Source organism: Actinia tenebrosa, unplaced genomic scaffold, assembly GCF_029948245.1.
Source record: "Actinia tenebrosa isolate PJP-AT-01 unplaced genomic scaffold, QUT_ActTen_1.0 PGA_scaffold15__27_contigs__length_11533743, whole genome shotgun sequence".
Classification (NCBI taxonomy): domain Eukaryota; kingdom Metazoa; phylum Cnidaria; class Anthozoa; order Actiniaria; family Actiniidae; genus Actinia; species Actinia tenebrosa.
The window spans coordinates 6,093,921-6,121,425 of record NW_028292575.1 but is presented as its reverse complement, the minus strand read 5'-3'; the positions used below and the strand labels follow the sequence as shown (position 1 = coordinate 6,121,425).

Sequence of the window (27,505 nt, the reverse complement as noted above, 5' to 3'; positions counted from 1 at the left end):
AGTAAGAGACTTAAGGAATCATTGAGAGGCACTCAGGAGATTTGCAGAGCAAAAATAAGACTTTGCGTAAGCATGTGCGGGCACCAAAAATTTACGAGGATTCCTTTCACGCGTGGCATCAGAGGATTGGGGTTAGCAGACAAGCGCGCAGCACCAATCGCGAATACAGAAAAGATTTATTAGAAGTACACCCGCGAAAGATTCCCAAGCCATTTGGTGCCAGTTTGCTATATCGCCTCGCGATACCCGGGGCACCAATGCAGAAGAGTTGAGTGTGGGTGCCGGGTACGGACGTCAAACTGCGAAAGCGGGTCGGAAATCAGGATAAAGTCTGGGTGTATGGGAAAGGTTGAAAAATAAATCACCTCCCAGCAGATTGGCGCTTGGGAGATTGGTATGACAGTCCACAGCGCGCAAGGGCTCTTACCTAAAGAAACCTTATGGATAATGACCAGCGGTTATGTTGGGTAATGTGATATCTACCGATTTGTGAGCCGTTGGGGCAGTGACAACACAGGTGCGGAGAGGGTTGGGGTCCGCAACTTGCGTACGATTAATAAACGCAAGAAGATATAGCAAAGGAGAACATTGCTACGAAACTCCTTCGCTACGAAAGACACGACGAAATGAAAAAAATATGAGCTTCGACCTATGCGTGGACGAAGTCTATAAGGAAGGGGCACGGTGTGCAAGTGTAACATACCTCTACTATGGAGGTTTGGACCCAAATGACGATCAGCAGTTCTCCGTGGATCGTATAAATAACAAACGCGGGCATTGCAGAGGCAACGTAAGACTGACATGCCTAGAGTGCAATCGGGCGCGTGGAGCTGCGCTACTCTGAGTCTTTGGGGACCAATGAGCAGCTCTTCCTTGACAAATCCGCGACTTGGGCCATTTAGGTAATACAACACGGGTTGCCCTTCCTTGGTGATGGACTTCGAAATTTCATACGTTTCCAGGGACCAGTTAGGATCCGTGGCTCTCTTACTGCCACCTTCGAGTTCCCCCGGCTGATAGAGGTTATCTGACCACTATGTTGCGGGGGAGCTTTTTTTCCTTCAGTCCGACCGCCCTCGAACTTCTGACGTAGGACTTGTGCCCACGTGTTTCTTTTTTATGGCATCCTTGGGTTTCATTCCTGTAGCCCTGGCCGCCTCGTTGTTCAAAGCCGCGACGACCTGGGGGAGCCTCTGAGTCCATTCCCTGTTGCGTTTGGAGGGATCTTCCAGCTCTTTCCAATACTGGTACCCAAAGAGACGCTCGGCCAGGGTCTTATTGAATCTTTCGACAATGCTCTGACCCCTGTGGTACTCTGCCCTCGGCTCTCCTAATCTTAGTGCTGTGGTCTTTCAGGGTCTTAGTAACCGCGCCCATGAACTCTGTCCCCGCATCCACTTGCAGCAGCTTAGGCCATTTCAAAACGCGCTTATAAATCCTACCTAGGGCTTCTGCGACTTCCCCAGAATCCTTGCTGGTTATGGGTTCGGCGTCCTTGTATCTGCTTGCGATATCCACTACGGTCAAAGCGTACCTATAGGTCTTTTTTTCTCACCTTGTCATGTGGTAAGAAAAGCAAATCCCGCCTGATGAACTTCATTAGGGGTATTTACGGTAAAGCTGGGTCTGGGAATGTACTTAGGCACGGGAAGATAGACCTGCCAGAGGGTTTGTTTTCTTAGCCAGTTCTTAGCCGTTTCTTCTGATACCCTGGCCGCGGTCGCGAGTTTCTTGATAGCCGACGCTCCTCTCCAATAGCCTTCGGGCCCATAGTAAATCCTTTTGAGTTTGTCCTCTACGCGGCCCATTATATGAATTCCAAAACGAGATTGATCTTGCGTCCGTTAAAATCCACCGTCTTTCCGTCCACCTTAATGGCGATGTTTATGCTTTCTACCAAATTGGACAAGTCATAGCTCAAAGAAATGGGAGTGTATTCTACCAGGTCAAATGGATTACCCTTAGGTAGGAATTTGGACATAAGAGAAGACTTTTCTCCATTGTTGTAACTATGGACTAAATCGCAATAGACTTCGTAAGAGGATGCGACTTTCCATTTCACAGGTATGGCCGTGTTGGTAATCGTCTTGCCTGAGGCACATAATAAAGATCCCAATGGGTCAGACTTTCCAAAAGTCATTGAATAGTTTGACATATTATGTTTGAGGGTCATTTCGTGCGGCAAATCCTGTGGTGAGAGTATAACCGTGTTTTGCTAATTCCTTGGCCAGTGTGATTGGTGTATAATGTCCATCGGGCAGCAATATGGCTTGATAGTTAGATCCTCCCGTATGTTCAGTGACTATGCCCCTAATCAGGTTATACCAAGAATTGTACAAAGAGCAACTTATGAGCCGAACCTTATGGGCTTTAATGGGGGGATTCAAGTAAGTGGTAAAGTCATTCTTGTCGCTTTCCAAAAAGACGATCATTATATTAGATACGCCAAAGCTACGCCTCCCGCCAGCCCTGCGACTCCTACGAAGACCAATTCATTGTCTTTTTGTTTCTTAGAAGGCTGATAGTAATCCTTAAACTGAGGCTTTCTCATTCTAAAGTCGGGGTGCGCCTGCGCATAGAGCTTAAAGGCGTAGTCTGTGTTTTTCGAAGTTCTTGTCTGCCTGCATCTTGTCTTGGTAGTTCTTGTCCAACCAATCCCTGTAAGCTTGTCTCTTTTCATTCCAAGCTGCTACGTCCCTTTGATATTTCTCCAGCGCTAAGTCGTGTCTCTTCCTTTCGGCGTTAGATTCTGCGTTTTTATCACCGCTAACTAATTTATCCAGATATCTACCACCATAATTAGCTCCAGTGAATGCTAAAGCTGCAATAACTCCACCTGCGACTAAGCTAACCATTATATGTTAGGCAGGTACTTTTCCTTCTGTAGGTAATTTCTTAGCATGATAGCCCCGCATACGACAGCGGTCATCTTAGCAAAGTTACTCAGATTCTTAGTTGGGTCCTCAGTAAGGTCCTCCTTTAGGACTTTCTTACCTACCCAGCCAATACCGGCGATGATGGAGGTTGTGATAGCAGCTTCTTGGACGGCGTCAATTAATTTGGTCGACATTATATTACAAAGCGAGAAGGTTACTCCATTTCAGGGATCTTACTTTTTCTAACCTCCACAGGTGCGTGATATGTTGCGGCCTCCCACTTTACTCTTGGCTTCGTAGCCCGCCATTGTAAGTAAAGGCTGCCTGCTGCTATAGCGACTCCTAACGCGCCAATGACGTAGCCGGGATTCCAAAAGGATTCCTCTTCTTTCTCTTCCACCTTTTCCTCTTTCTTTGCTTTGTTCTTCCTGTTCATCTCCGCGAGCTTCTTTCCGGCAGCGACTCTGCCTGGAGATTTAGCCTTGGTAATCTTTTGCTCGGGCTGCTCTACCTTCGACTCTGGTTCACTCATTTATATCTAAGGACTTGAAGGACTTGATAAGTACTTGACGACGACTTAAGGATGACTTGACAATGACTTGACTAAGTACTTGACAATGACTTGACAATGACTTGACTAAGTATTTGACTAAGTACTTAACTAAGTACTTGAGGTGACTTGACTAAGTACTTACGAATGACTTAAGGACGACTTGACTAAGTACTTACGAATGACTTAAGGACGACTTGACTAAGTACTTACGAATGACTTAAGGACGACTTGACTAAGTACTTGACAATGACTTGAGGCGACTTGACTAAGTACTTGAGGTGACTTGACTAAGTACTTGAGGCGACTTGATCAGGTACCTCAGTAAGTGCTGCCTGGAAGGCTTCTCTGTCCTTCTTGAAGTCCTTCCAAGATGTTCCAAAGGAACCTAGTACCCTCCTTCAAGTCGACATGCTGAGCTACGTGCAAAGCCACAGAGGCGACTGCCATTAACTTACCGCACTTCAAAGACAACCAGCCGCAGGTTATCTTAAGTTCTTGGGCGATAACATAGTCCTCGCTAATGTCCTTCCGTAGTTGCTCCACGTCGTCTATGGGCAGCGCAAGTCCAAGCAATTTAGTCGCAAGTCGGATAGCGGAGTCTGCTACGGCGTCCGTGGTCTTACTTGCAAGGGCAGCCTCGTACCTCTTATGGAACTTTTTGACTTCCTCTTCTGACAACTTATTAACTTGCTCATGGGTAAGTTCCTTGCCTATCATTTCTTTGCACTTCCCCGAAGACACCAGGATGTTGAGTTGTTCCTTAAGGTTACTTTCATCTAGCTGTGTGGGGACTTCATCTAAGAGCTGCTCAATGTCCATATATGTTAATGGAATACGGAAACCTCAAAGAGAAGATCATTTTGGAATGTTGGTGCGTCTTTAAATGCCGCATGTATTCGTGTAACTGTTCCTTGGATATCTCACCGCCGTAGTCGCTTAAGATGGTTTCCAGGTCACTCCGGCTCGGAGTATAAAATACGACAAGTGAACCTATGTTTTCCCTGAAGGGCTTAGAGACGCTGGTAAGCTGCTGGGAAAGCAACCAAACGCTGATATTGTCATGCCTACCGCTGAAGGCAAGCTTCACCAACTCCGAAGTGCGTCTTTTTACGTCGTCCCCGCAGGCAATGTCATCCAATATGAGGAGTGTCTGCGTATCTTTAGGGAATTGCTTGTGCCAGAACTTCAAATGGCTGGATAACTCGTTAGGGTCTAAGATATCCACAAAGAAGTCGTCATCGTTCACTCCTATGCCCGTCCAGGTGCGGTTATTCACATAGGTGGGACAAAGTAGCACTATGTAGTCGAAGCGGTATCTAAAGGGTCCTAATAGCTGCTCCACGACGAATTGGGTCTTTCCGCAGCCGGTGGGTCCTACTATCAGAGCATTGCAGGGAATATGGTTCGGATCCATTATATATACGATGGACCCAGTGGACGCAGTAAGAAGGATTGCCACCGACGCAAAAGATAAAAGAGACACCATAGAAATGCAAAGGGAGGAGATCGATCGGCTGCGGGAGCGCGTGCAGGAATTGTATGATGAAATGTGCAGCCTGAAGCGCGCGGAGAGGTTTGGTGCGCTTTTGACGATGGCCGGTTGGGCAAAAGAAAGCATTAAGGACTTTATGCGATATCCCCTGTAGAATGTTAACAATAAGGTTAAATCTTTGTTAAGTATATGTGGAAACTATTCCAAAGAATGCCTCAGAATGTTGACGTTTAGGTTAAATCTTTGTTAAGTATATGTGGAAACTATTCCAAAGAATGCCTCAGAATGTTGACGTTTAGGTTAAATCTTTGTTAAGACGTGCCCTTCAAAGGGGTTGTTATTTTTATTTATTATTATTAAATATCCCTAATTATTCTTAATAATAATAAATAAAAATAAGAATGGGATTTGAGACTCTTTGCACGAACCCTACTTTACTATTTTAAGCCGCCTACTAATCCTTACGGGCTTTCCACATATACTTAACAAAGATTTAACCTTATTGTTAACATTCTGAGACACTCTTTGAAATAGTTTCCAGGCATCCTTAACAATGTCAACATTCTGAGACACTCTTTGAAATAGTATCCGGGGCAAAAGAGTCCATTAAGGACTTTATGCGGTATCCCATATAAGGGTTATTAAATCCTTATTATATATGGAGTGTGAGCGGTGTAACAAGGAGTTCAGCAGCAAGCAAATGTTAAAATACCACCTGGAAAAGAAGGTGTGCGCTAAGAAGGCACGCGAAAGGCGTTGTAAGGAGTGTAATCGACTCTTTAGCAGCGCGCAAATGTTGGATTACCACGTGGATAACCGCGTTTGCCTAAAGAACGTATGTGAGCGCTGCGAGGAGGACAAGAACGACGAATGGCATCGACATCGGTGCCGCGGCAATTACGACCTGCTGAGCGTGGCTTGCGAGGAGCACGGCGACGTTGCTGCACGATGTTGCCCAAAAGAAACCCAAAGGAAGTTAACGCGCCGGAAGAAGGAAATTGACCAGCGCTTTGCGGAGTTTGACTGCGTCGAAGGCGTAAGGTGGGAAGATAGGGAATATTGGGAGGCAACCTGCGAGCGTTGCGGCTGTCAAAGAAGTGACCAGCATATTTGGCAGTGCCTCTACGACGGTCAAGGCGGCTTTAAGGAGTACTTAGATCGCTTTGAGGCCTGGCATGCTGGCAATGAGGCGGCAAGGAAAGCCCGTAGCAGTTAGAAAGGACCTAAGATAATAAAGTAGGGTTTGCGCAAAGAGTCTCAAATCCCATTCTTATTTTTATTTATTATTATTAAGAATATTCGATAATAATGAATTAAGGATATTTAATAATAATAAATAAAAATAAAGACCCCTTTTAAGGGCGCTTGCATAATGAAAATAAGAACCCCTTTTAAAGGTATATGCTAGCCTACGCAGCTGCCTTTCTGGGAGGCATTCTAATTACCCTTTCAATATATGGACTGTATTACTTGCGAACTACCTGCCGACTGCATTACCCCTCGTAAGCCGCCGCGTAAAAAATACACCTGCCTTCATTGCGGCAAGGTATTTCTTGAAGGATCCTTTGTGGGGCATTGGTGCTCCGCGGATCCTAAAGCGCAGCGGACTTTAGCAGACATTACGAATGCAGAGGACTCTCGGGCTCATACTTGACTACGTCAAATACCCACCTGCCATCCTTTTTACCATGACTCATAACATGGGTAACATCCTGCCCTTCGATGGCGTACCTTATCCTATCGGGCGCCCAAAGGGTGTATGTTCTTTTTTTATTCTTTAAGACCAAACGCAGGCGGTCCAAGTCTTCAAAGACCACATAATTCTTTATCTCGTAAATCTCCCCCACCACCAAATCCCTCCAGTGCGTTTGTATGAACTTTAACTCGTTAAATTTATCCTTGTCCATATATTCTATGAAATATCTTTAAGTGTGTTGCCAAAGTCTCCGAGGTTTTAAAGCCCTTACAACACCACCTGCAGGGAATTCGTAGGTGTTCAGCATACGCAGTGATCTCCCTGCAGATTTCGTCGTAGTCGCTGCTTACGAGCACCTTATAGCCGTTTTCTTCATACCTCTGTAAGAGTAGTTGCTGATCCTCAGATAACCTGCCGTTGCCTTTTGGGGTCTTTAGCTCTATGCAGAATCCACAGTAATGCGTGTGCGCGTTTAAAATCATTAAGTCGGGTTGACCGCGTTGATATCCTTTCTGCCAGCACTTTATACGTTTGCCGTCTGAATCCTGCAGTTCGCCTAGACCAGGGGCTATGAGCATTTGGGGGTAAAACTTGCGGATGTAATCAACGACTTTCTTATGTAAGTCGAACTCATTTTCTATTTTGAATACCAACTTGTTTGGACCGTCAAAGCGCCTTTCGATTTCGTACTTCCCTTTTTTCCTTAGTGCTGGTAAAACCTCTTCAAGCACCCAATCTTGAAATGCTTCAGCTGCTGGTAACTTAGAGCTGAATATCAATTGATACAACCCGGATTCAGTTACGTACAGGGAATTAGGCTGTGAATTAAGGGGGAGGCGATTCACCTCTACCTTAAGTTCGCTAAGCCTTACCTTGTATTTATCGCGAACATGCACCTTAATTGCATCTTTTGGGCGCTCGTAACCCAGCGCTAGCGCCACTTCCTTTGCTTTGAAGTATAGTTTATCGCCTTGCACTATGCATTGCAGTTTCGTACCGTTGTTTTCAAATATTTGCAGCATGTATATCTAAGGAATATTTTAACCTTAATATGCAACACTCTTAAGTTGATTCATTTCTACGCTCAGTTGCGCGTCAGACACGACGAAGACGTAGCAGTTTATCTTATCGCCGTCGCCCGCGGAAGCATTCTTGGTGCGCTTGATCTCCAATGTTATGCCATCCTGCGTATTTACTAGACGTAAACCCTGGCCATGTAGGTCTTCGTCGTTGATGGTGCGCATATCAATCCACAGCGCGTACTTATCCTTAAAGAATTCCTCAGGGCTAATTTGGTCGCCAAACTTGCGCATTGCCTCCCTGTACACGTCTGCGGGCTTTATCCCCTGGGAGTAGACCTTGTTTGGAACGCCGTTTATGTTGACCCCTACGTTAGTAATGTTGGGGTTGTGAAAGGCCTCGGAGTCACGCTTACCGGCCTCATAGGGTTTGGCAAACACCAGCATTAACCCCGTGAGACTTCTTCGGGGGAGGTTAATGCTTTGGTTGATAACCTCATCCGTCTTATCCAGGAAGCTGAACGTCTTATACATCACTACGTGGTCGTAAAGGAATGCCTTGCCGGAGCTGTATTCCATGCCAGCGCTACGGGCCAGCTCTTCGCTGTACACGGTCTCGTACTGTAATTCTAAGTTGGTAATAGAGTATGGGGTTGTTGTGGTAAGTGCAGTGCTTAGCCCACCAATAATGTTATTAGCATCTGCTAAAGTTACTTCAAACTGCAGTTCGGATAACTGTCTTGGGTAATACACACCGTGATTCGTGATTACTTCAAAGTCTAATGGTATGACATACTTACTACCATAGGCTGTCTTTATTCGCTTTGCGTCTGCCACTGCGGTTTCTCCGCTGCCGTCAGTAGGTTGCGTTTTCGTAGGTGTGCGGACCTTACCATAGGGTTTGGCAAACACCAGCATTAACCCCGTGAGACTTCTTCGGGGGAGGTTAATGCTTTGGTTGATAACCTCATCCGTCTTATCCAGGAAGCTGAACGTCTTATACATCACTACGTGGTCGTAAAGGAATGCCTTGCCGGAGCTGTATTCCATGCCAGCGCTACGGGCCAGCTCTTCGCTGTACACGGTCTCGTACTGTAATTCTAAGTTGGTAATAGAGTATGGGGTTGTTGTGGTAAGTGCAGTGCTTAGCCCACCAATAATGTTATTAGCATCTGCTAAAGTTACTTCAAACTGCAGTTCGGATAACTGTCTTGGGTAATACACACCGTGATTCGTGATTACTTCAAAGTCTAATGGTATGACATACTTACTACCATAGGCTGTCTTTATTCGCTTTGCGTCTGCCACTGCGGTTTCTCCGCTGCCGTCAGTAGGTTGCGTTTTCGTAGGTGTGCGGACCTTACGTAGAATGACACTACCAATTCCTTGTTCTATCCTTTGCGCGCGGTCAAATGCAGTCAACCATAAGTCTTTGTACGTGGTATACAGATCGTACCTATTTAAGTCCAGCAAGGATTCCCCGGCGAACTTTACGCGCATCTTAGAAACAATGTTGCGACCCACGTTGTTAACGATAATCCTTTCATCTGTGGGGCTTGACTGTACCGCTAGGTCGAACCTTAAAGCCAGGGTGCCAGGTACTAGGACTAGGTTATCCGTTAGGCGGGGCACGCCTACGTACAGGGTTTCCCCTGGCTTAGCGCTAGAAGGGGTAAAGGTGACCCGGTGAAAGGTGCGTTCCGCTTTCAGCCCGCCAACCTGCTTAGGTAATACGTTGGGATTTAACTTTGAGCTTATCATATATAATGGAAGTAGAAGGAACGGATTTTGACCCCCTTACCGAAGAAGGCCAAGTTGATATTAACGATGAAGAATACGAGTCTTTACTTCCTAATGACAACGTAGACGGACGAAGTCTCTTTGAGAAATTAAGTAGTAAGTATGGTAGGAGGGCCCGCGATGCTATGCGTTCTTTGAGAGATAAATTCAAGTCTAAGAACCCCCACACGCCCATTCCAGAATACTTACAAATGGAATCCCTTGGCGTGCGGTCGGACTTAATAGCGAACATCATCGAGGACCTAAGGGAGCGATACCCAAACATAAACCTGGCTCTCTTAGACTTCCAAATAGGAGACAAAGGGCAGGTTCAAGTTAGAGAATCGGGTAGGGAAAAATGGCACAACCTGTATCAAAGGAAGAATTCCCACCTGCTTAACAACCAACTTCCAAAAGGAGTCACAAATGCGCTGGGAACGCCCAACTTGACCATGCAGCGAGGCTCGACTAGGGAGGAAATGCGACTGGATTTCAATAAGATCTTTAAGGCGGCAGCTAGATTACCGGCCTTTGCAGGCGGCCATGGAACATACGAAGAATTAAGGGCGCAAGTAGGAACGCTAAGTGAGTCACTCCAAACCAAGACAGAGGAAGTTGCTACGCTGAACTCTCAAAAACGGGAATTGGAGGCCAAGATAAATAAAATACGGACCTTACCAGCACGCCTTGCCGAGCTAGCCTCTTCTGCATATGATTTAGCGGAAGCGCAACGAGAATTGGCCGAGATTACTAGCCGAACGGAGGCAGTTAATAACGACTTAGAACGAATCACCAGGGAGCGCGAGGACCTCTTAAGGGCAAGTGAGGATTTGGCGGCTCTTAAGGTGTCTTTCCAGAATCTAAAGCTGGAAAACGACGTCCTCGAAGAAAGATTTAAGGAAATGGAAGACGAATTCATGAGGGGAAACCAAGCTACTGTTGAAAGTCATGCCGCCGAAGTTGCCGACTTTCGGCAGCGGATATCTAAGTTGTTAGATGAAAAGACCACTGCCGTGAAGGACTTTCAGAATGCCTTTAGCCGCTTGGCTGGTAAGGATGAGCAGCTAGTACGCATAGGAAATGAATTAGTGGAGAGTCACGACAGGGAAAGGCGTATTATAGCACAAATGGCTGAAAAGGATCTGGAAATAAGACAACTTCAGGAGACCATCGAAGACCTGCAGGGTCGAATAGAGCGGCAGCAGGAAGTAGCTGTGGACCAAACTCGCTCCGAAGAGGAAAGGGAGGCTGCTAGGAAGGAAGTAGATACGCTTGAAATACGCCTTGCGGAATTACGGGCGCAAAAGGAGAAGTTGGAAAAAGAGCTGGGGCTTACCACCAAGGAAAAGGTAAAAAGAGCTCTGGTGAAGTATGGTATTCCGCTGGCATTTGCGGTTGCTATTTCGAGCGTAGTAGGAGTTATCCTTAGCACGCTTAAGGCTACGGGCGCGGGCGTAAAGAAATTAGGCAGTGGGCTGACGGACTTGGGAAAAAAGATGGCAGCCGGTCTTCCTGGGCTGCTGGGTTCGGTTGTTTCCTTGGCACTTAGGGCCGGCGGCGAACTGCTAAAGTTCGTGGGGAATAACATTTGGATATTAGTCGTAGCTATTGGGGTGGTACTTCTGAAGAAGATGAAGGCTTAATCTTATCCTTGTGTATTACTGGTGGCTTATCGTCGTCGGGCGCCCGAGGCGTCCTCGACTGGGGATAAGTAAAGATAGTATTCGCGCCGCCTTGATAATGCGGAACTAGCGGCAGCACGCTCATGGTGCTAATGGGCTTATTATTCCAAGTGGCATCCGTCGGGGAATTTCTTGACGGGGCGGCATTTATCCGAAGGTAGGCAACGTCGTTGGGAAGAACTTGTAACTTCGCATATTGGCAATTGGCTATCATGTGAAAAGTTACCGGCGTTAAGTCTTCTCCGCTTCTTGGAGGGGGTTCCGACGAAAAATGAGCTGGGTTCCTATTATTATCTTTTTTTCTGTAGGGTAGTAATGGGTGGTTATCCTCATCGACAATCCTAAACCCGACATTACACGAATACCCCGTCGAAATGCTAATGGTACACATGATCAATCCCAGGCCCCCAACCTTCACCCACAGCCCGGTGTCATGCCAATGCTGTTCTAAGTAGTCCTTCTCCTCCAAAAAATGTAGAAACCAATCTTCCTTCGCGTGTGGGTTCATATATTTCAGCAAACATAGTTTGCTTCTAGAGACTAAGCACCGTAAGAGTGCTGATGGTTGCGTGGTTATAGATAGTATCCCTTTGATTTTCTATGCTATTTACCGTAACCTTTCCCGTATCGTCTACTCTTATCTGCAGCTTTACTAGCCCATGGCAATCGGCGACCATGTGGAAAGTCCAAACGGAAAGATTCTCGGCGCTGGCTGGGTTGGGCTCTACGGAGAAATGCGCAGGCTCCCTGTTGTTTGTCTTATTTCTCATAGGCTGCAGTACGCCATTGTCATCCAGGAGCCTAAAGCCTACGTTGGCGTGACTGCTCGTGCCAATGCAAATACTACAAAGGATTAATTTCTTCCCTGAGTAGTTCAAATTCACGGACATGCCCGTGACATCAACCCAAGAGCTCTGGGTGTATTTTTTCTCGCCTGTGTAAGTCGTATAGACACAATCTACTCCAGCTACGTAGGGGTTGTTCATCGCCATATATAATAGCTCAGACCAATGCTTGCAGCTGCTAGACCGGCTTTTAGTAAGTTATGGTCATATTCCTCGGTAACCTTCTTTACTGGTTTCTTTGGTGGCTTTTCTACATGCGCCTTCTTTGATGGTTTTTCTACGTGCTCCTTCTTTGGCTTCTCTACGAAGTGAGGAATGTTCCTAAGAGTGTCAGAGTTCACGTCATTCACCCCGAACTTCATGTCCTTAGTAGCTCGTTGAAGTTTGTTGTTGTAACCCACGACGGAATCGGCGTTGATGACCAAATTACTTGGCATTAACCAACAACCAGGACTCAAGGCATAATCCAGTCTAACCTTTGATTGCTGCACCGCAAGTTGATATCTTTGAACTGACTTAGAAATCTCATTCTCGATAACAGCGCTTTCGAAGAGGACAAGGAATACTTGTTGCGTTTCCTGTGACGCACCACTGGCATCTACGATGGGGCTGCGAGTGCTAACCTGTGCTCCTAGAATGCAGTAAACAAAGGCTTCAATGCTTCGATTAATCCTTGCTAGGTTTTTCAGTCCAATGCCCTTTGCGGCAAAGAAAGGCGCCCAAGGATACTTTTCTTTGCTTTCTATGAAGTAAATCAAGTCACCTTTTGACGCTTTACCCCCTAAGTCGGAGAATTCCCATCTGCTAGGATACCCCATACCCGGCGTTTCTATGCTGGCGCCAACATACGAAGCATAGGTGTAAGTCTCTCCTAAACCATGGGCGGCACCCTCTTTGTTGCGAAAATCAGGGTTGGTAAGCTTAAACTCATTCCTTAATCGCTCCCATGCGACTTTGTCATATTTGTTATCCTTCGGCTTAAAGATAGTGTCACTAGGAAGCGGTGCTCCTAACTCAAACAATATCCTACGAATAGTAAAAGCAACATGAAATCGCAGGAAAGGAATATGGAACATGTCCGCGGCTATACCGCATCCTTTAGTAGCAGCCCAGACAGCAAAGTTTAACTGCTGCGGCCAATACCGCATGTTGGGACCTGATAACCATTCTCTGGATTCTTTCCCTGAGGTATGTTTCATGGCAGTTTCTCTAAAGATGTCTCTGACTTTTATTTTGAAAGTCGTAGAACCCACGGGGATTTCTAAGGAGGTAACCATCTTAGCAAAGTCATTTGCGCCGCCTTTGTTGTTGTAAAATGGGTAATCCTCCGTTGCCGGTAATAAATTCTCTGGAAAATTAGGCTGCCTTTCTTTATGCTCGGGTTTTGGGTTCTTTGGCTCCAAGTCCGCATTGCTGTACATCCTAGAGCCTTTATAGTAAATCCCATCGGGTCTTCTTTCAAACTTACTAGGGTCTGCATGCGGAAACATCTTCCTAAATGCTCTCCAGTTGGCATAATCCCGGTTGTCGTGATGTGGCTGCTCCTCTATGTTATTCCCAAAAGCGTCGTACATTAGTATATAATGGATGTTATACCTTCAGCACCTCAGTTGTACCCAGATGTTCCCACCATAGGTCCTACAGAATTAAACGCCGAGAACTTTCGTCTGAATAAAGCGAACTTAATACTGGCTTACTTGGAAGGGCAAGCAAAACACTACGAAGAGGTCAGGAAAAAGTACGCCAGAGCCCGAAGCATACTACATAAAATCGCGATAACTTCCGGCTCCATGTCCGTGGCGTTAACAGGCACTGGCGTTGCTACTTCGCTTACCGGGCCTGGAATAGTCGTTGGCGTTCCTTTAGCCAGCGTTGGAGCCGTCTGCGGCATCGTTTCCGCTGTTACGACAGGCATTATAAAGCAACTGTCCGGTAAGATATCCAAGCACGACACACACATAGCCCTAGCAAGAGCAAAGGCTAACACCATTGCCGACTTAGTCTCCCAAGCTCTGCGGGACCGCCGCATAGACGACACGGAGTTTTCTTTGATCCTCGCGGAGGAAAAGAAATATGGGGAGCTAAAGTCGGGTAATAAAAAAACCATAGTGAAAGATCTTTCCGAGGAATCTCGCAAAAAGATCTACCAGGAGGCAAAAGAGGAGCTCCAAAGAAAACTCACTCAGTAGACATCTGCTTTGAAAAGAACGTAGGGGGATTTAGACTGCACATTTCATCTTCTCGGAATCCATTCTAATAGGGGGTGGTTGGGGTCTATTTTGTAAAATATTTCGTAAATTACGTCGGGGTAATAAGGAATATCCTTATCCAGCCGACAGAATAACCACTCGGCCCTTTGCATATCTGGGACATGAGGAATACGCCTACCGGTAATTTCAGACAAAAGATAGGGAATAGCTTTGTAATATTTCCCTAGCTTTAATTTTTTCAATGTCTTTCGTAGACTTTGTGGGGTTGGCTCTTCTAAGTGGTCTATGATTTTCTTCTTTACTTCGTCGTCTAAATATATCGGATGTAAACCTTGGATATGACTCATCCAGTCCCTGAAGTATTTTAATCTCTTATATGGCGTTTTCTTACGACCTCCATTGGCGTAATACTGCTCTCTGGTAGCATTTGGTACGGCATTACGAATATTCTTACCACACTCGTAACACTGTGCTGACGTGTCGTCTTCTATTCGCATTTTTTTACCACAACACCAAAAGGGTTCTGGCTTAGGTACGATAACTTTAGGTCTTAGACAAATCACACAGAAGTCATTGGTGAACTTCTTACATTCATGCATCGTATATCCGACAAATATTTTAACCTCCGTTTGCAGTACCCAACAGAGCAGCAGTTAGGCACCTTTCGCGCTGCCGGCAGATCGCGCAAGACCCCCTGTTCCGCGGGTTACCGACCTCCAAAAACCCACCCCCCCCTGGTGTTTTTCGACTTGCGATTTTTGGCAATGCCGGCAATTCGCGAGTCCGCCTAACTGCTGCTTCTCCTAGATACTAAAAAAAACTAAGCCCAAAAGATATTTTTTCGGAGGAACAGAAAGATATTTTACAAGAAATCTAGTATACATACCTGTATTTTGTTTTGAGTGGTTATCTTCACCAAGAAAAAAGAAAAAGTTATTGTTTTTGAGGAAACATAACATTTACTAATAACATAATTAGAGGGGACTAATCATGATTAGACTTACGCAGTAGAATGTGATTGGAGTGGGTTTAGGCCAAAGCGAACTTGCAGGCTGTGAATAATAACAAATGCATGCAGCCTACTTTCGACTTTTTTTGATCTACAAACAATCATGATGTTATGTGTTATATATTGACCGAGAAAACTTTTGCTGAAAATTGGACAATTTTACAGACGTAATGTGCTCTTTCTAGTGCTGGTATTGATGGCTTTCACGGCCGCCGTGTTGGAGGAATTTAACAAAAGATTCGTCATAAGTCTCTTTTGTTATATCCTCAAACATGGCCGCAGAGTCTTTTGTAATTACATTCTCTTAGGAATGATTGCAAACCAGCAATTGGTTTTCTCTCCATTTATCTTAACTTATTCGAATTTGCGGCCTCCATTTTGCCAAAGGGTCTATTCGATGATCGATGACCGGCTCGCGTAACCAAAAGTAACAATGACTTGTAAAGTTTATTCAAATAGCTTGGACGGGCATTGTTAATGACACAAGAGGAAAAGACAAAGACTTGAATACCTTGAGCTCAACAGATACTGGTGAGATATATTGGTAGTGTTTGACACTATTTTGAAATTCTTACAAAAATCTATGGAGGCGTTTCCTAGGAATATGAATTAACTAAAATATTATAGGTGCGGAGAATGTTGTCATGAAAATGCTCTACATTTGCCGAACTGTAGTTTCAAATAGATATAAGCAAATGCCTCGAAACTCAACACCATAAAAAAGGACATTTTAAAAATTTCTCATGCGAAATTCCAGGGCGAAATATTGAACAGATCTTGTTATGGAATTGAATTTGAAAAATCAACAACCAACTTTGGGGTTTCATAATTCTAAAACGGCTTGAAATAATTCCTTGAAACTCACTCATCAGCAAGGGCATGACTCAAAATACAACATCCTTAAGTTCGGACAAAATCCATGGGGGATTTTTTGAGACCGACCCGAAAAACTGTTTTTCGGGAATTCCCCATAACTTTTGCATAATAAGGACGATCGACATGCCACACCCAATATTTTAAACTTCAATCAATTGACCAATTCATATTTAAAAATCAAATGGCTACAAAGAGAGGAAGTCTATTTTAGCGCGCTTTGAATGCTACTGGTCGGAGCTTTCCGTTGCTGATTTTAGCCACCTTAAATTGCAGTTTATTGGAATAAAAACGACATGCCTTGATAACTTGTTGTGTCTTTTATTACTTGGCCGAGTTTGAAGACATTTGGACGCATTTTCACTGGGTTATCGAATTTTTTTCCCTCCACTATTCAATTTCAAGGATTCGAATTTTGACCGTTAATCGCTCACATTCAAGGCTGTTATAAGCACTGTATAAGCAACATAAACCTTCATAACTTAGAAACGCATCACTCAAATCAAGAAATATTTTACCAATCAACTATTTACTTCATGTAGAATCAGTACTGAAAGTATTGTCGAAGGGTTCATTTGCACTTTAACTATACAAGTTAACTATATATGGAACGAAGTTATCAGTGTTGGTATTGCATAATAAACTTTCTTACAAATACTCGAGTTTCGAGTTGTCTGTTGTTCAGGGTAAGCCTTGATTTTGTGTTGGATATTGACGTGTTCCAGTGAAGTTCCCTTGAATTTCAAAGTGCATTTTCGTATTGTTGAAGTTGTCAATCTTTGCTTTACTGATGATATTTGTGGATATTTAGATACTGAAATAAGGATAACCTGAGAAAACGAGTCTGTTACCAAAGAACACAACGGTATTGTATTGCATTTCTTTTCAACATCCATCTCACGTACGGAATCTCATGTTTATCAAGCTAGACAGTCAAAAGTAGACCGCAAGCACGTGTTTTCAAATCACAGCCTACCAAGTACACTTCGGTCAATACCATCCAATCACATCACTGCGTAAGTCTAATCATGATTATAAGTAGATGTTATTTGTTCAAAAACAATATCTTCTCTCTTCTCTTGGTGAAGATAACAACTCCAAGCACACGCCTTCAAGTCAGGTATTTACACACCTTATATAAACCAATTTGTGCCATTGCAAAAGATCTCATCCTTTGGGCTTTATGTTCAACCATAATGTAACTAGGGGATCATAGTGCAATTTTTTCGGGTCCACATATGCACACACACACACACACATATATATATATATTCAAAATTAAGGCACGGAGACAGACAAATGGCAACTGAATCCTTTACCCAAATGAGACTTTTAATAGCTTAGTATTTTTCTGGCCTGAGCGGGTTGTCGACTCTTAACTGTAAATGATTTCTATCAAATGCTGACGATTATGAAATTATCAAATTTAAAGCCTCCATACTTGCCAGATAAAAACAATAGTTTGTAAAGTTGTGCGTCATGTTAAAGTTCCCATTATTCTAAGGTGGAGATATTTTATTTAGTCAAACTGGAACCCAAATGAGGCTTTCAAAAACTTAGTGCTTAGAACTTAGTTGTTGACTTTTAACTGTAAGTGCTGTCTCAGAAGATTATCAAATTTAAAGCCTTCATTCTTACTAAATAAAAACAATAGACCGTAAGGCTGTGCGTCTTTTCATTATTCTAAATCACACCATGTATCAATCCCTTGTGAAGATTTTTCAATTTGAAGTTTCTATGTTCAATATGCCTTCTCGTGTGCCTTCTCCCTTGAAGCACAGGAGAAAACCTCGACTAGAGACTTTACTCACCATTTATACTTCCAATATGCTAAAGCAACTCACCTTCGAAAAGACACAAATCATGGTCATAGTCCAGATTTTGAAGCAGATAATATTAGAAGCCATTGCATGATTCGCTCTGCTTGATCTAAAAGAGGCCGAAGTGGTCCGATTCTCCTAGATGTCAATAGCTTTGAACAATAATTTTCGCGCATTTTGAAATGTAAAAATATCTAGGTTCTTTAGATATTTATTCTTGTGATTGTTTTTTGTGGACCTTATCGTCCTTATTCATCACCATGCAATGTTTTCCAAGAGACCGATTTAGCTTTAAGTAATGTTTTCCAATTTTACATGAACCACGTATCATTTTTTTGTTTAACAGCGGTGCACTGAGAAGATGGATTTATTAATCGCTGTGCAAAGTTTTCCAAGAGACCAATTTAGCTTTGGAGTAAATGTTTTTCCATTTCACATGCAACACGTATCATTTCTTTGTTTAACGGTTGTGCACTGAGAAGACACATGTTTTTTTTCTTTTTTGGAACAGACCAATTAGGAGCAATGCTAACGTTTTTCCATTTCGTTTCAGCCACGTATCATATCCATCAGTCGTGGTGTAACCAATTTTCGCAAAATTTACATCAATTTAGCTTTAGAGTAATGTTTTCGCGCATCGATTCTTTATTTAGTAGTGGAGCACTGAGAATATATAAAAATGTGGATATATTCGTCGTGATGCAATGTTTTTGCAATAGACAATTTTAGATTTAGAGTAATGTTTTCCCATGCATTTCACATGCTCCACATATCATTTCTTCGTTTAACAGTGGTGCACAGCTGTTTCTTCGTTTCTATCGATCTTCTTTTCTCAACTGAAAACTTTCGATCTATGTTTTCCCTTTCTTTCTTTCTTTCTTCGTTCTTTTCTTCGCTACTTCGTTCTTTGCTTTGTTTGATGTTTTTTTCTTTTTTTTTTCTCGTGTCTATTCTTCTTTTTTTGTTCTTTCTTTTCATTCCTGCTACTAAAACATCTACACATATCTACACATATTCCTAATTCTCCAATAAGCCATTTCCATGAGAATTTTACTACTACTACTACCAGAATGCTTTGCGAATTTTCTTTCTTATTGAAATGTGTAATTCCCTCATGAGAATAGCAAGACAATTGGTGCTAATGAACTGATCAAGGGAAAGTGGGCAAAAATTAAGTCTAGTAGTGGTATTGCAAGTAAATGACGCTATATTCACGGCAAATGGCTTTTTTTCTTATACCCAAGCCCGGGGGGGGGGGGGGGGGGGGGGGGTTCTCCCCTATATCTCTATATTTGCTATACGGGTATGTGCCGCCCTATAGGGTATGGTTTTTCGGCTTTTGGGTCTGGGGTAGGGTATACTTTTTTGACATTTTGTCTGGGATAGGATATCCTTTTTGTCTGGGATAGGGTTAACGATTTGCTCGTTTTTGTCTGGCGAATAGTCTATGCTTTCTGCCGGAACAAAAACAATAGAAATGTTAGTAAATATTGATTGCAATCGATTGTAAAGCCGTATTTTACGTCTTTTAGTCTGGGATAGGGTGTACAATTCTTAGTTTTAGTCTGGGGTAGGGTATGTAAAATCAAAATTTTAGGTCTGGGATAGGGTCAGGGCTTTGAGGTCCTGGCGGCACACCCCTACCCAAGTTGGGGTGGTAGTACCCCCCCCCCCCCCCGGGTACCCAAGAATGTACCATATCAAATATTTTATACTTGCTTCTTCTAGGATGTTTCTTTTACTAGTTTGCTGTCTCCTAGCAACCACCCAGGCAGTCAAACTGCCACCCGAGTACTGCACCATTATCGATAACCAACACACGTTAACCCAAATCACCGACCACAGCTGTGGTTGTGATGCAAAATCCGCTGGGAATTTACGTTATCGTAATAACAAGCTGCAGTATTGTGACGGAACTAAATATGTCACCGTCGGACCAGCTGGCAGCTTAGGATCTGAAGGCAACCTGGCCGTGTCATGTTCTGAGATACTGCAGGATAACAGGTAAGTCTCAACGTGTCTCTTAATTAAGGTGGCTCTATGAAGTTTTGGGGAAAAATATCAAGCAATAGGAAGCAGCATCCTAGCTATAGCCAGTACCGACTAACATAGCGTATCGCGTATCTCGCTCTAAGTTACTCGTTCTCAATTGTTTCATAGATTATTGAAAACCACTCTACTTCTTGGGAATGGAGGTCAATTGGGACGTGAGCCCTGTTTCCTTTCCCAGCCCCAACAGTTCTTTCTTTCCTTTATATGATTTATGTATTTTTTATTCTTTTCGTATTCAAGCAGTGAGCGCCAAAAACTATTTTCTTGAAGAATTAAGGCTGCTGTACAAGGCTAAAATCTTGTTATTCAGAAAGTTTAACTTGTTTGGAAGTGGAGATGACCGAGGAAAGTGGAATCAAAGTGTTAACCCAAAGCAAAAATTTTATTCGAAAATGAGGTTCAGGCCTTCATTTGCTTATTTCCCATATATTTCCTATAAAAAAGTCTGACAAAGCAACATTCTAACACAAATGCAACAAAACATCTTTGTACAATTGAAAATACCGCTTCAAACAGGCATTTTATCATAGTACATCAGTTTCTAACTGTTTAAAAAAGGTTTTGAGTGTTAACCCAAAACGAAAATTGGATAAAAACTCATACGAAAGTCTAGTTTTTGGCGCTTTTTGCCATTATTGAAAAAAATTTCCTCTTATACAATTGTGACAAATAAACTAAACTAAACTAAACTAAACATTGACTAACATAACTGGCACGGAAACTACATTGAAGTATATGAGTTTAGAATAGGGAGTTTTAGATTGACTTTTTTTTCTCCCCGCAGACGGCAAACGTGAGCACGTTTTCATAGTTTTCCTGTATTTTACTTTACCTTTTACAAACCTTCTCACCAAGCGCAAATATTCTTGTTTTTCTACTACTTGGACTTTTTTGCGATTCTTTTTCAGTAATTTAAAAAAATTTTTTACTGGTCAACTGACGTTTCACGTTCGCCGTGAACGTAAATCTAAAACTCTGTAATAACTATTTTCTAAACTGATCACTTGTAATGTAACCAGCTATACAGAAGGTCATTCATTTTGAGGATCCTTCTTTGAATTTGAGATCCTCAAAAATTGTATTGTTTATTCATACTAATAATAAGTCTTTTGATAAGTAGAGCGGATGCAATTAAACCTTGAAATAAAATCAAACTAAATACTGACAAATAGTAGCTATTTAGTGACTAATAGTTGCTATCACTCAACCAGAACATTCATCATACAAAGACAAATACACAAGAGATCATTTGTGTCTTTTGTTTAATAAATGTTCATACTAATAATAAGTCTTTTGATAAGTAGAGCGGATGCAATTAAACCTTGAAATAAAATCAAACTAAATACTGACAAATAGTAGCTATTTAGTGACTAATAGTTGCTATCATTCAACCAGAACATTCATCATACAAAGACAAATACACAAGAGATCATTTGTGTCTTTTGTTTAATAAATGTTCTGGTTGAGTAATCTAGTGACTATTAGTCACAGAATCTATAATAATAATAATAATAATAATAATAATAATAATAATAATAATAATAATAATAATAATAATAAGTACTGTTTAATAAACGAGCAGGAGTGTTTTATCGGGTATAAGACAAGAGGCGTAGCCGAGTGGTTTTAGACCCGATAGAACACGATCTGCGAGTTTATTAAACGGCTTAAAAAACTCCTGATGTATGTTCTCATATGGTACCGAATTCTTTACGAAATGAACCAAGTTTGATAGAGAAAATCCAAGTTAAGGTTTATGCAAATGAAGACGAATCTATATCAGATATAAAACCTCCTTCATGGGCATGATTTCTATTGTGTTTCCTTCATGAATTATTAATGCGTTTTTTTAAATAATAATAATAATAATAATTTATTTCTATAGCGTGTTTTCCTAACAGTCCAAATACGCTGTACAATAATAAGAAATTAAATTAAATCAATATAATAATATACAAGATGATATATATATATATATATATATAGAGAGAGAGAGAGAGAGAGAGAGAGAGAGAGAGAGAGAGAGAGAGAGAGAGAGAGAGAGAGAGAGAGAGAGAGATGACTAAATGTTCTCATAACAGTTATCAGATCTAATATAACCTAAAAGGAAAAGACAAGTCTGATAAACTTCTAGGACTAATAAAAGGCCATTCTGAAAAGGTAAGCCTTAAGCTTACTTTTAAAGCTATTACATGAATCACTTTGTTTAATTTCTAATGGAATACTCATCGGGCAGAATGGCTATTGTTTAATGGACATCATTATCAAACTCCACAACCTCGGAGCACAGACAGAAAAAGCTCTAAAGCCATATGTCTTAAGATGGTATGAAGGCTCGACTAACATTAGCTTAGATGATGATCTTAATGTACGACGTGGAACATAAGGTTTCAGTAAATCAACTATATAGCCTGGTGCTAAACCATTAAGAGCCTTATATGTAATCAACAAAATCTTAAAAATAATACGTAAATCAACTATATAGCCTGGTGCTAAACCATTAAGAGCCTTATATGTAATCAACAAAATCTTAAAAATAATACGTTGCTCTACAGGCAACCAATGTAATTCAATCAGTAAAAGAGTGATATGATCGCACTTACGTGAAAGTGTAACTAATCTGGCAGCACAATTAAATACATACTGTACATGCTTAGTTAAATACTTAGGTAATCCATACGAGAGTGAGTTGCAATTATCTAAACGAGAAGTAACAAAAGCATGAACGAGCACCTTTGTTGTGTCATAACTTTTGTTGTGTCATAAGAATGCAGATTTACACAACTCAGTTGCATGTTTATCTAAAGCAAATGTACTATCAAAAACAACTCCGATATTACGAGCAAAGTCAGAAGGAACAACGCTTGAGTTACCAACTTGAACAGATTCCAACAACGGAGCTGGACGATGTTTTGCATGAACAACCAGCAGTTCTGATTTATCTTGGTTCAGCTTGAGGTTATTGAGCAGCATCCAGTGGTCAATGTCAGCAAGGCATGCTTCCAATCTATAGTGCGAGCCTTCCGTAGGTCACCCATAACTGTTGACTTGAATGAGACATAGATTTGCGTGTCGTCGGCATAGAGATGGTACGATACACAATGACGACGCATTGTCTCCAATTTGAGATACATAAAGCAGGTAAAGGATAGGTCCGAGCACCGAACCTGTGGTACTCCACAGCTCAGAGGACGACTTAACGACCGGCTCCCTTCAATGTTGACAAACTGTGTGCGATTATGGAGATATGACTTGAACCAAGCGAGGGCCTTACTGCTGATTCCAAAGCAGTTTGAAAGACGTCCCAAGAGTATTTGGTGATCAACGGTGACGAAGGCAGCCGACAAGTCCAAAAGTAGAAACAGTAGTCTTCATCTATAGATCGCAAAATGTCATTCTGAACTCTGACTAAGGCTGTTTCAGTACTATGAAAGCATTTATAAGCTGACTGAAAAGGTTCATTCAGATGATTGGCATTAAGATACTGATTCAATTGACGAGCAACAACTTTTTCACAGCATTTAGTGATAAATGGTAAATTTGAGATGGGTCGATAGTTCTTTAACAGCTCATGGTCCAGAGATGACTTCTTGAGAACAGGTCTAACAAGGGCTTCCTTCATCTTGTCAGGAACGGTATGATGCTCCAAGGAAATGGTGACAATGTTAGTAATGAAAGGAGTCAACAAGTCAATGCACTTATTCAGAAGCGAACTAGGAAGTGGATCAAGAGAACAGGATTTAAGGCCAGAAGGACCAAGTAGAGTAGAGAGTTCTTGAGCTGATACAGGCTTAAACTCAGTAAAGCAAGAGTCACAATGATAACTGTTATCAAGCACAGAATCAGCATCATTCAACGCAGCTATTTTTGTGTGAAGGCTATCTTTTATCAAAGTTATCTTTTCTGTAAAGTAGTCAGCAAATGTAGTTGCCAAAGATGCAGCATTGTCTGAAGTTGGTAGACGCATACAATCATTACGATGTAACAATTTGTTAACTGTAGAAAATAATTTATGTGGATCTGATTGATTGTCAGAAATAACGCCAGAGTAGTATGCCATTTTAGCTTCATGAACACACTTGTTGACATGTTTGCATTGATCAACATACAGTTGGCGATCCACGGTGAGTAGAGACGCTCTCCAGCGACGTTCAAGCTTTCTGCGTTTGATCTTCTCCTCTCGTATATCTTCAGTATACCAAGCAGCGTTAGGGCGTAGGGTCAAGACTCGTTTCTTTACAGGTGCATGCTCATCAAGTATGTCAGTCAAGACAGAATTATAGAAGATCACAGCTGAAGTGACATCTTGTTGACTGCTAGAATCAACTAGAGATGAACTGGCAATGTCATCACGGAATTGTTGTATGTCAACACATTTTAACTTGCGATAATGGACCTCTTTTCTCTCAAAGGCGGTCTTAGATAAGGCAATAGTACATCCAACTACATAATGGTCTGAAATACAAGGATCAACCACTCTAACATTGCTAATACTCGACTCATCAGCCCTAGTGATGATCAAATCAAGAGTATTACCGTTCTTGTGAGTTGATTCAGTCACATGTTGTTTGAAATTGAACAATTCCAGGAGATGAAGAAATCGCGCAGCTATAGAATCACAGGCATCATCAACGTGGAGGTTAAAATCACCAACCAGGAGAAGGGATCCCGATGCAATGGCCAGATGCTCCAAAAGAATAGGAAATCCATCAAAGAACAATGTAAGAGAAGATTGGTTAACGCTAGTGGGAGGTGGGCGGTATACAATAATAACTCTCAAACTCGTAGACAAATGTCTTACTAACGGGTCAGTAAATTCAAAAGATTTGAATTTTCTTCTAATAGTAGGCTGACTCTGGACCTTTAGCAAGTTCTTGAATAAGAGCGCTACACCACCACCTCTTGAACCTCTTGGTACATTGATCAACTGATACCCAGTTGGACAAACTTCCGATATGATATGTACGTCTTGATCATCGTTGCTCAACCAGGTCTCAGTCATCGCCAGCAAGTCAATGTCGTTATCAACCACAAAATCCTTCACAAGCAAAGACTTATTGCAGACAGACCTCGTATTAAGTAAACCAAAGTCAATAGGTTTCGATGTACATAATGATGGTGGAATCGGTGAAGGTTTGATGTAAATTAACCTAGGCTTGTCCAGTAGACAAGAAATACCGCTACTAGGTGTTAATGTCTCATTATTAGTTTGATTTTATTTCACGGTTTAATTGCATCCGCTCTAACACCAACATGACCACGTTCAAGTAAAGCAGTACAATCAACGAATAAGGACTTCGTTTTCCTAAATAGGTCAGTTTCGGTCTGCTCTGGATAAGACATTAGGAGAATAACTTACTCATTTCTCCTAATAATTTTGGTCTGTTTGTTCTTAGTGATGCAAAGAGTGGTGTGTACTACCTTACCGCAGATGACAAGACCTTCCAGGCGTACTGTTACATGGATTCCATCTGTGGATCCAAAGGATGGACACTGCTTCTGAAGATGGACGGAAGCAAGGTGAATCTATTGACACTGTTACTTATATTATAGCGTCATTTAATTACAACTCTTAACAGAATCTCAGAATATTTTGAGCACTTTGCTTTGTTCGTTGGCTTGTTGGCTTGTTGGCTTGTTGGCTTGTTGGCTTGTTGGTTTGTTGGTTTGTTGGCTTGTTGGTTTGTTGGTTTGTTGGTTTGTTGGTTTGTTGGTTTGTTGGTTTGTTGGTTTGTTGGTTTGTTGGTTTGTTGGTTTGTTGGTTTGTTGGTTTGTTGGTTTGTTGGTTTGTTGGTTTGTTGGTTTGTTGGTTTGTTGGTTGTTGGGTTGTTGGTTTGTTGGTTTGTTGGTTTGTTGGTTTGTTGGTTTGTTGGTTTGTTGGTTTGTTGGTTTGTTGGTTTGTTGGTTTGTTGGTTTGTTGGTTTGTTGGTTTGTTGGTTTGTTGGTTTGTTGGTTTGTTTATTTATGCATTAATCAACAGCAAACGTTCAAGTACGACTCAGCTTACTGGACGACTAATAAATTGCTTAACGAGAAAGCCGTTTCCGAAGGACTCAACACCAGAACGGAAGTAAAGCTCCCCGCGTACTCGTCCTTCTCTTTTTCGAAGCTGTGCCTTGGAATGAAGGTCGGTGCTTCAACTCGCTGGATTCTTCTCTCCAAGAAAGCATCCTCGTTATACTCTATTATCTCAAGCAACAAGTACCAAGCAACGACCCTGGGACGTTATGCCTGGATGTCGCTAATTATTGGCAGCTCTCTTCAAAAAAAATGCAATCGAGAGGGATTCAATGTTCAACTTTCAATAAAGGTGAGTTAATCCATGAAATGCTTTTAATGATATTTTAAACAGTATTTGTTGACAACTTCGACCAACCCTTAGCAAAATAGTAGTCAAATATCAGCATTTTATCTTCTTTTTTTTCTCCAGTTTTGTTTTGTTTTATTATTTTTGGTTTTGGTTTTTGGTTTTGTTGTTGTTGTTCTTGCTTTCGTCCTTCCACCCGTCCTTCCATCCGTCCATCCGTCCGTCCGTCCTTCCTTCCTTCCTTCCTTCCTTCCTTCCTTCCTTCCTTTCTTTCTTGCACATGCGTCTCTTGATTGTCCTGTTCTTTTCTGGTTTTTCTTTGAGGTTGTTTTAAAATGTTCTTTTTAGTTTTATCTAAGCTAATTTTCTCCTATTTTTATGATTTTTGTTTTGGTTTCTCCTTCCTTCCCTCCCTCCCTGCCTCCCTCCTTCCCTGCCTCCCTCGCTCCCTCCTTCTCTCTCTCTTTGTGTTACTGTTTGTGTTTGTGCGTCTTGGCTATAGTATATGATTGTTATTTAAATATACATTTAATGTACTGATCTGAGTTTTCTCTGTACTTTCAGACAAGGATTGGTATCGTAGCTAACCAAGAACACAATTGTAGAACCCCAGACTCCTACCTCGGCTTCGGTACCAGACCCAACGGTGCGTGCGGCATCAAAAAGGGCATCACTGTAGGAAATGGTGCAGCCTGTGGCGGTGTCAACGGCAATAAAAACATCATTGCTATGGGTTTTGTTCTTGCTCGTTAATTTCCAAGACTAGAATGCCTAAGAACCAACCAAACATTACCATGATAATACTAGAGGGGTTAGTATAAATAATAAGGATTTTTCCCAGGGATAGTAGTTAAGATATCCAGTAGGACTGCATCTTGTAATAGTTATATTGTCCACAATGTAACTTACACTGTAATGGAGGCTATCTGCTGTGTGTTAGTAAATAAATGATGGCAAAACGAGATGATTTGAGTTCGTTTTTCTTTAATATAAGTAAACTTTTGAAAATCGTCGGCAAATATTTGAGAAATTTCCCCCCTCACGTTTAGCAATATAAAATCTCCCTGAATATTATCAGTTTAACTAAGTGATAGAATTTCTTTGATGGTCTGGAGGATTCAGTGGCGGATCTAGGGGTAGTGCGAAGGGGTTCGCGGGTTTGTTTTTTTCACCGTTTTTTTGTTGTTTTTTTTTGTAAGGTTTGAATTTTTGAGTACCAAGAAAAATATCTTCTGTAGATTGTAATTAAAAAGTTTACAGAAGTTTTGGGTTGTGGGCTGTTATAGCTTCAG

At 42.0% G+C, this 27,505-nt stretch overlaps 1 protein-coding gene across 1 annotated transcript; it reads left to right on the top strand.

The window, feature by feature from the left end:
* The first annotated feature begins 9,867 nt into the window (after positions 1–9,867).
* Positions 9,868–27,175, top strand: LOC148910954 (uncharacterized). The gene is made up of 6 exons (XM_089030675.1): positions 9,868–10,623; positions 17,006–17,154; positions 19,583–19,858; positions 25,303–25,426; positions 25,887–26,216; positions 26,778–27,175. Exons 1-6 carry the CDS (start codon positions 9,868–9,870, stop codon positions 26,964–26,966), a joined length of 1,824 nt encoding a protein of 607 aa, XP_088886801.1. The 3' UTR covers positions 26,967–27,175.
* Positions 27,176–27,505: the final 330 nt, after the last annotated feature.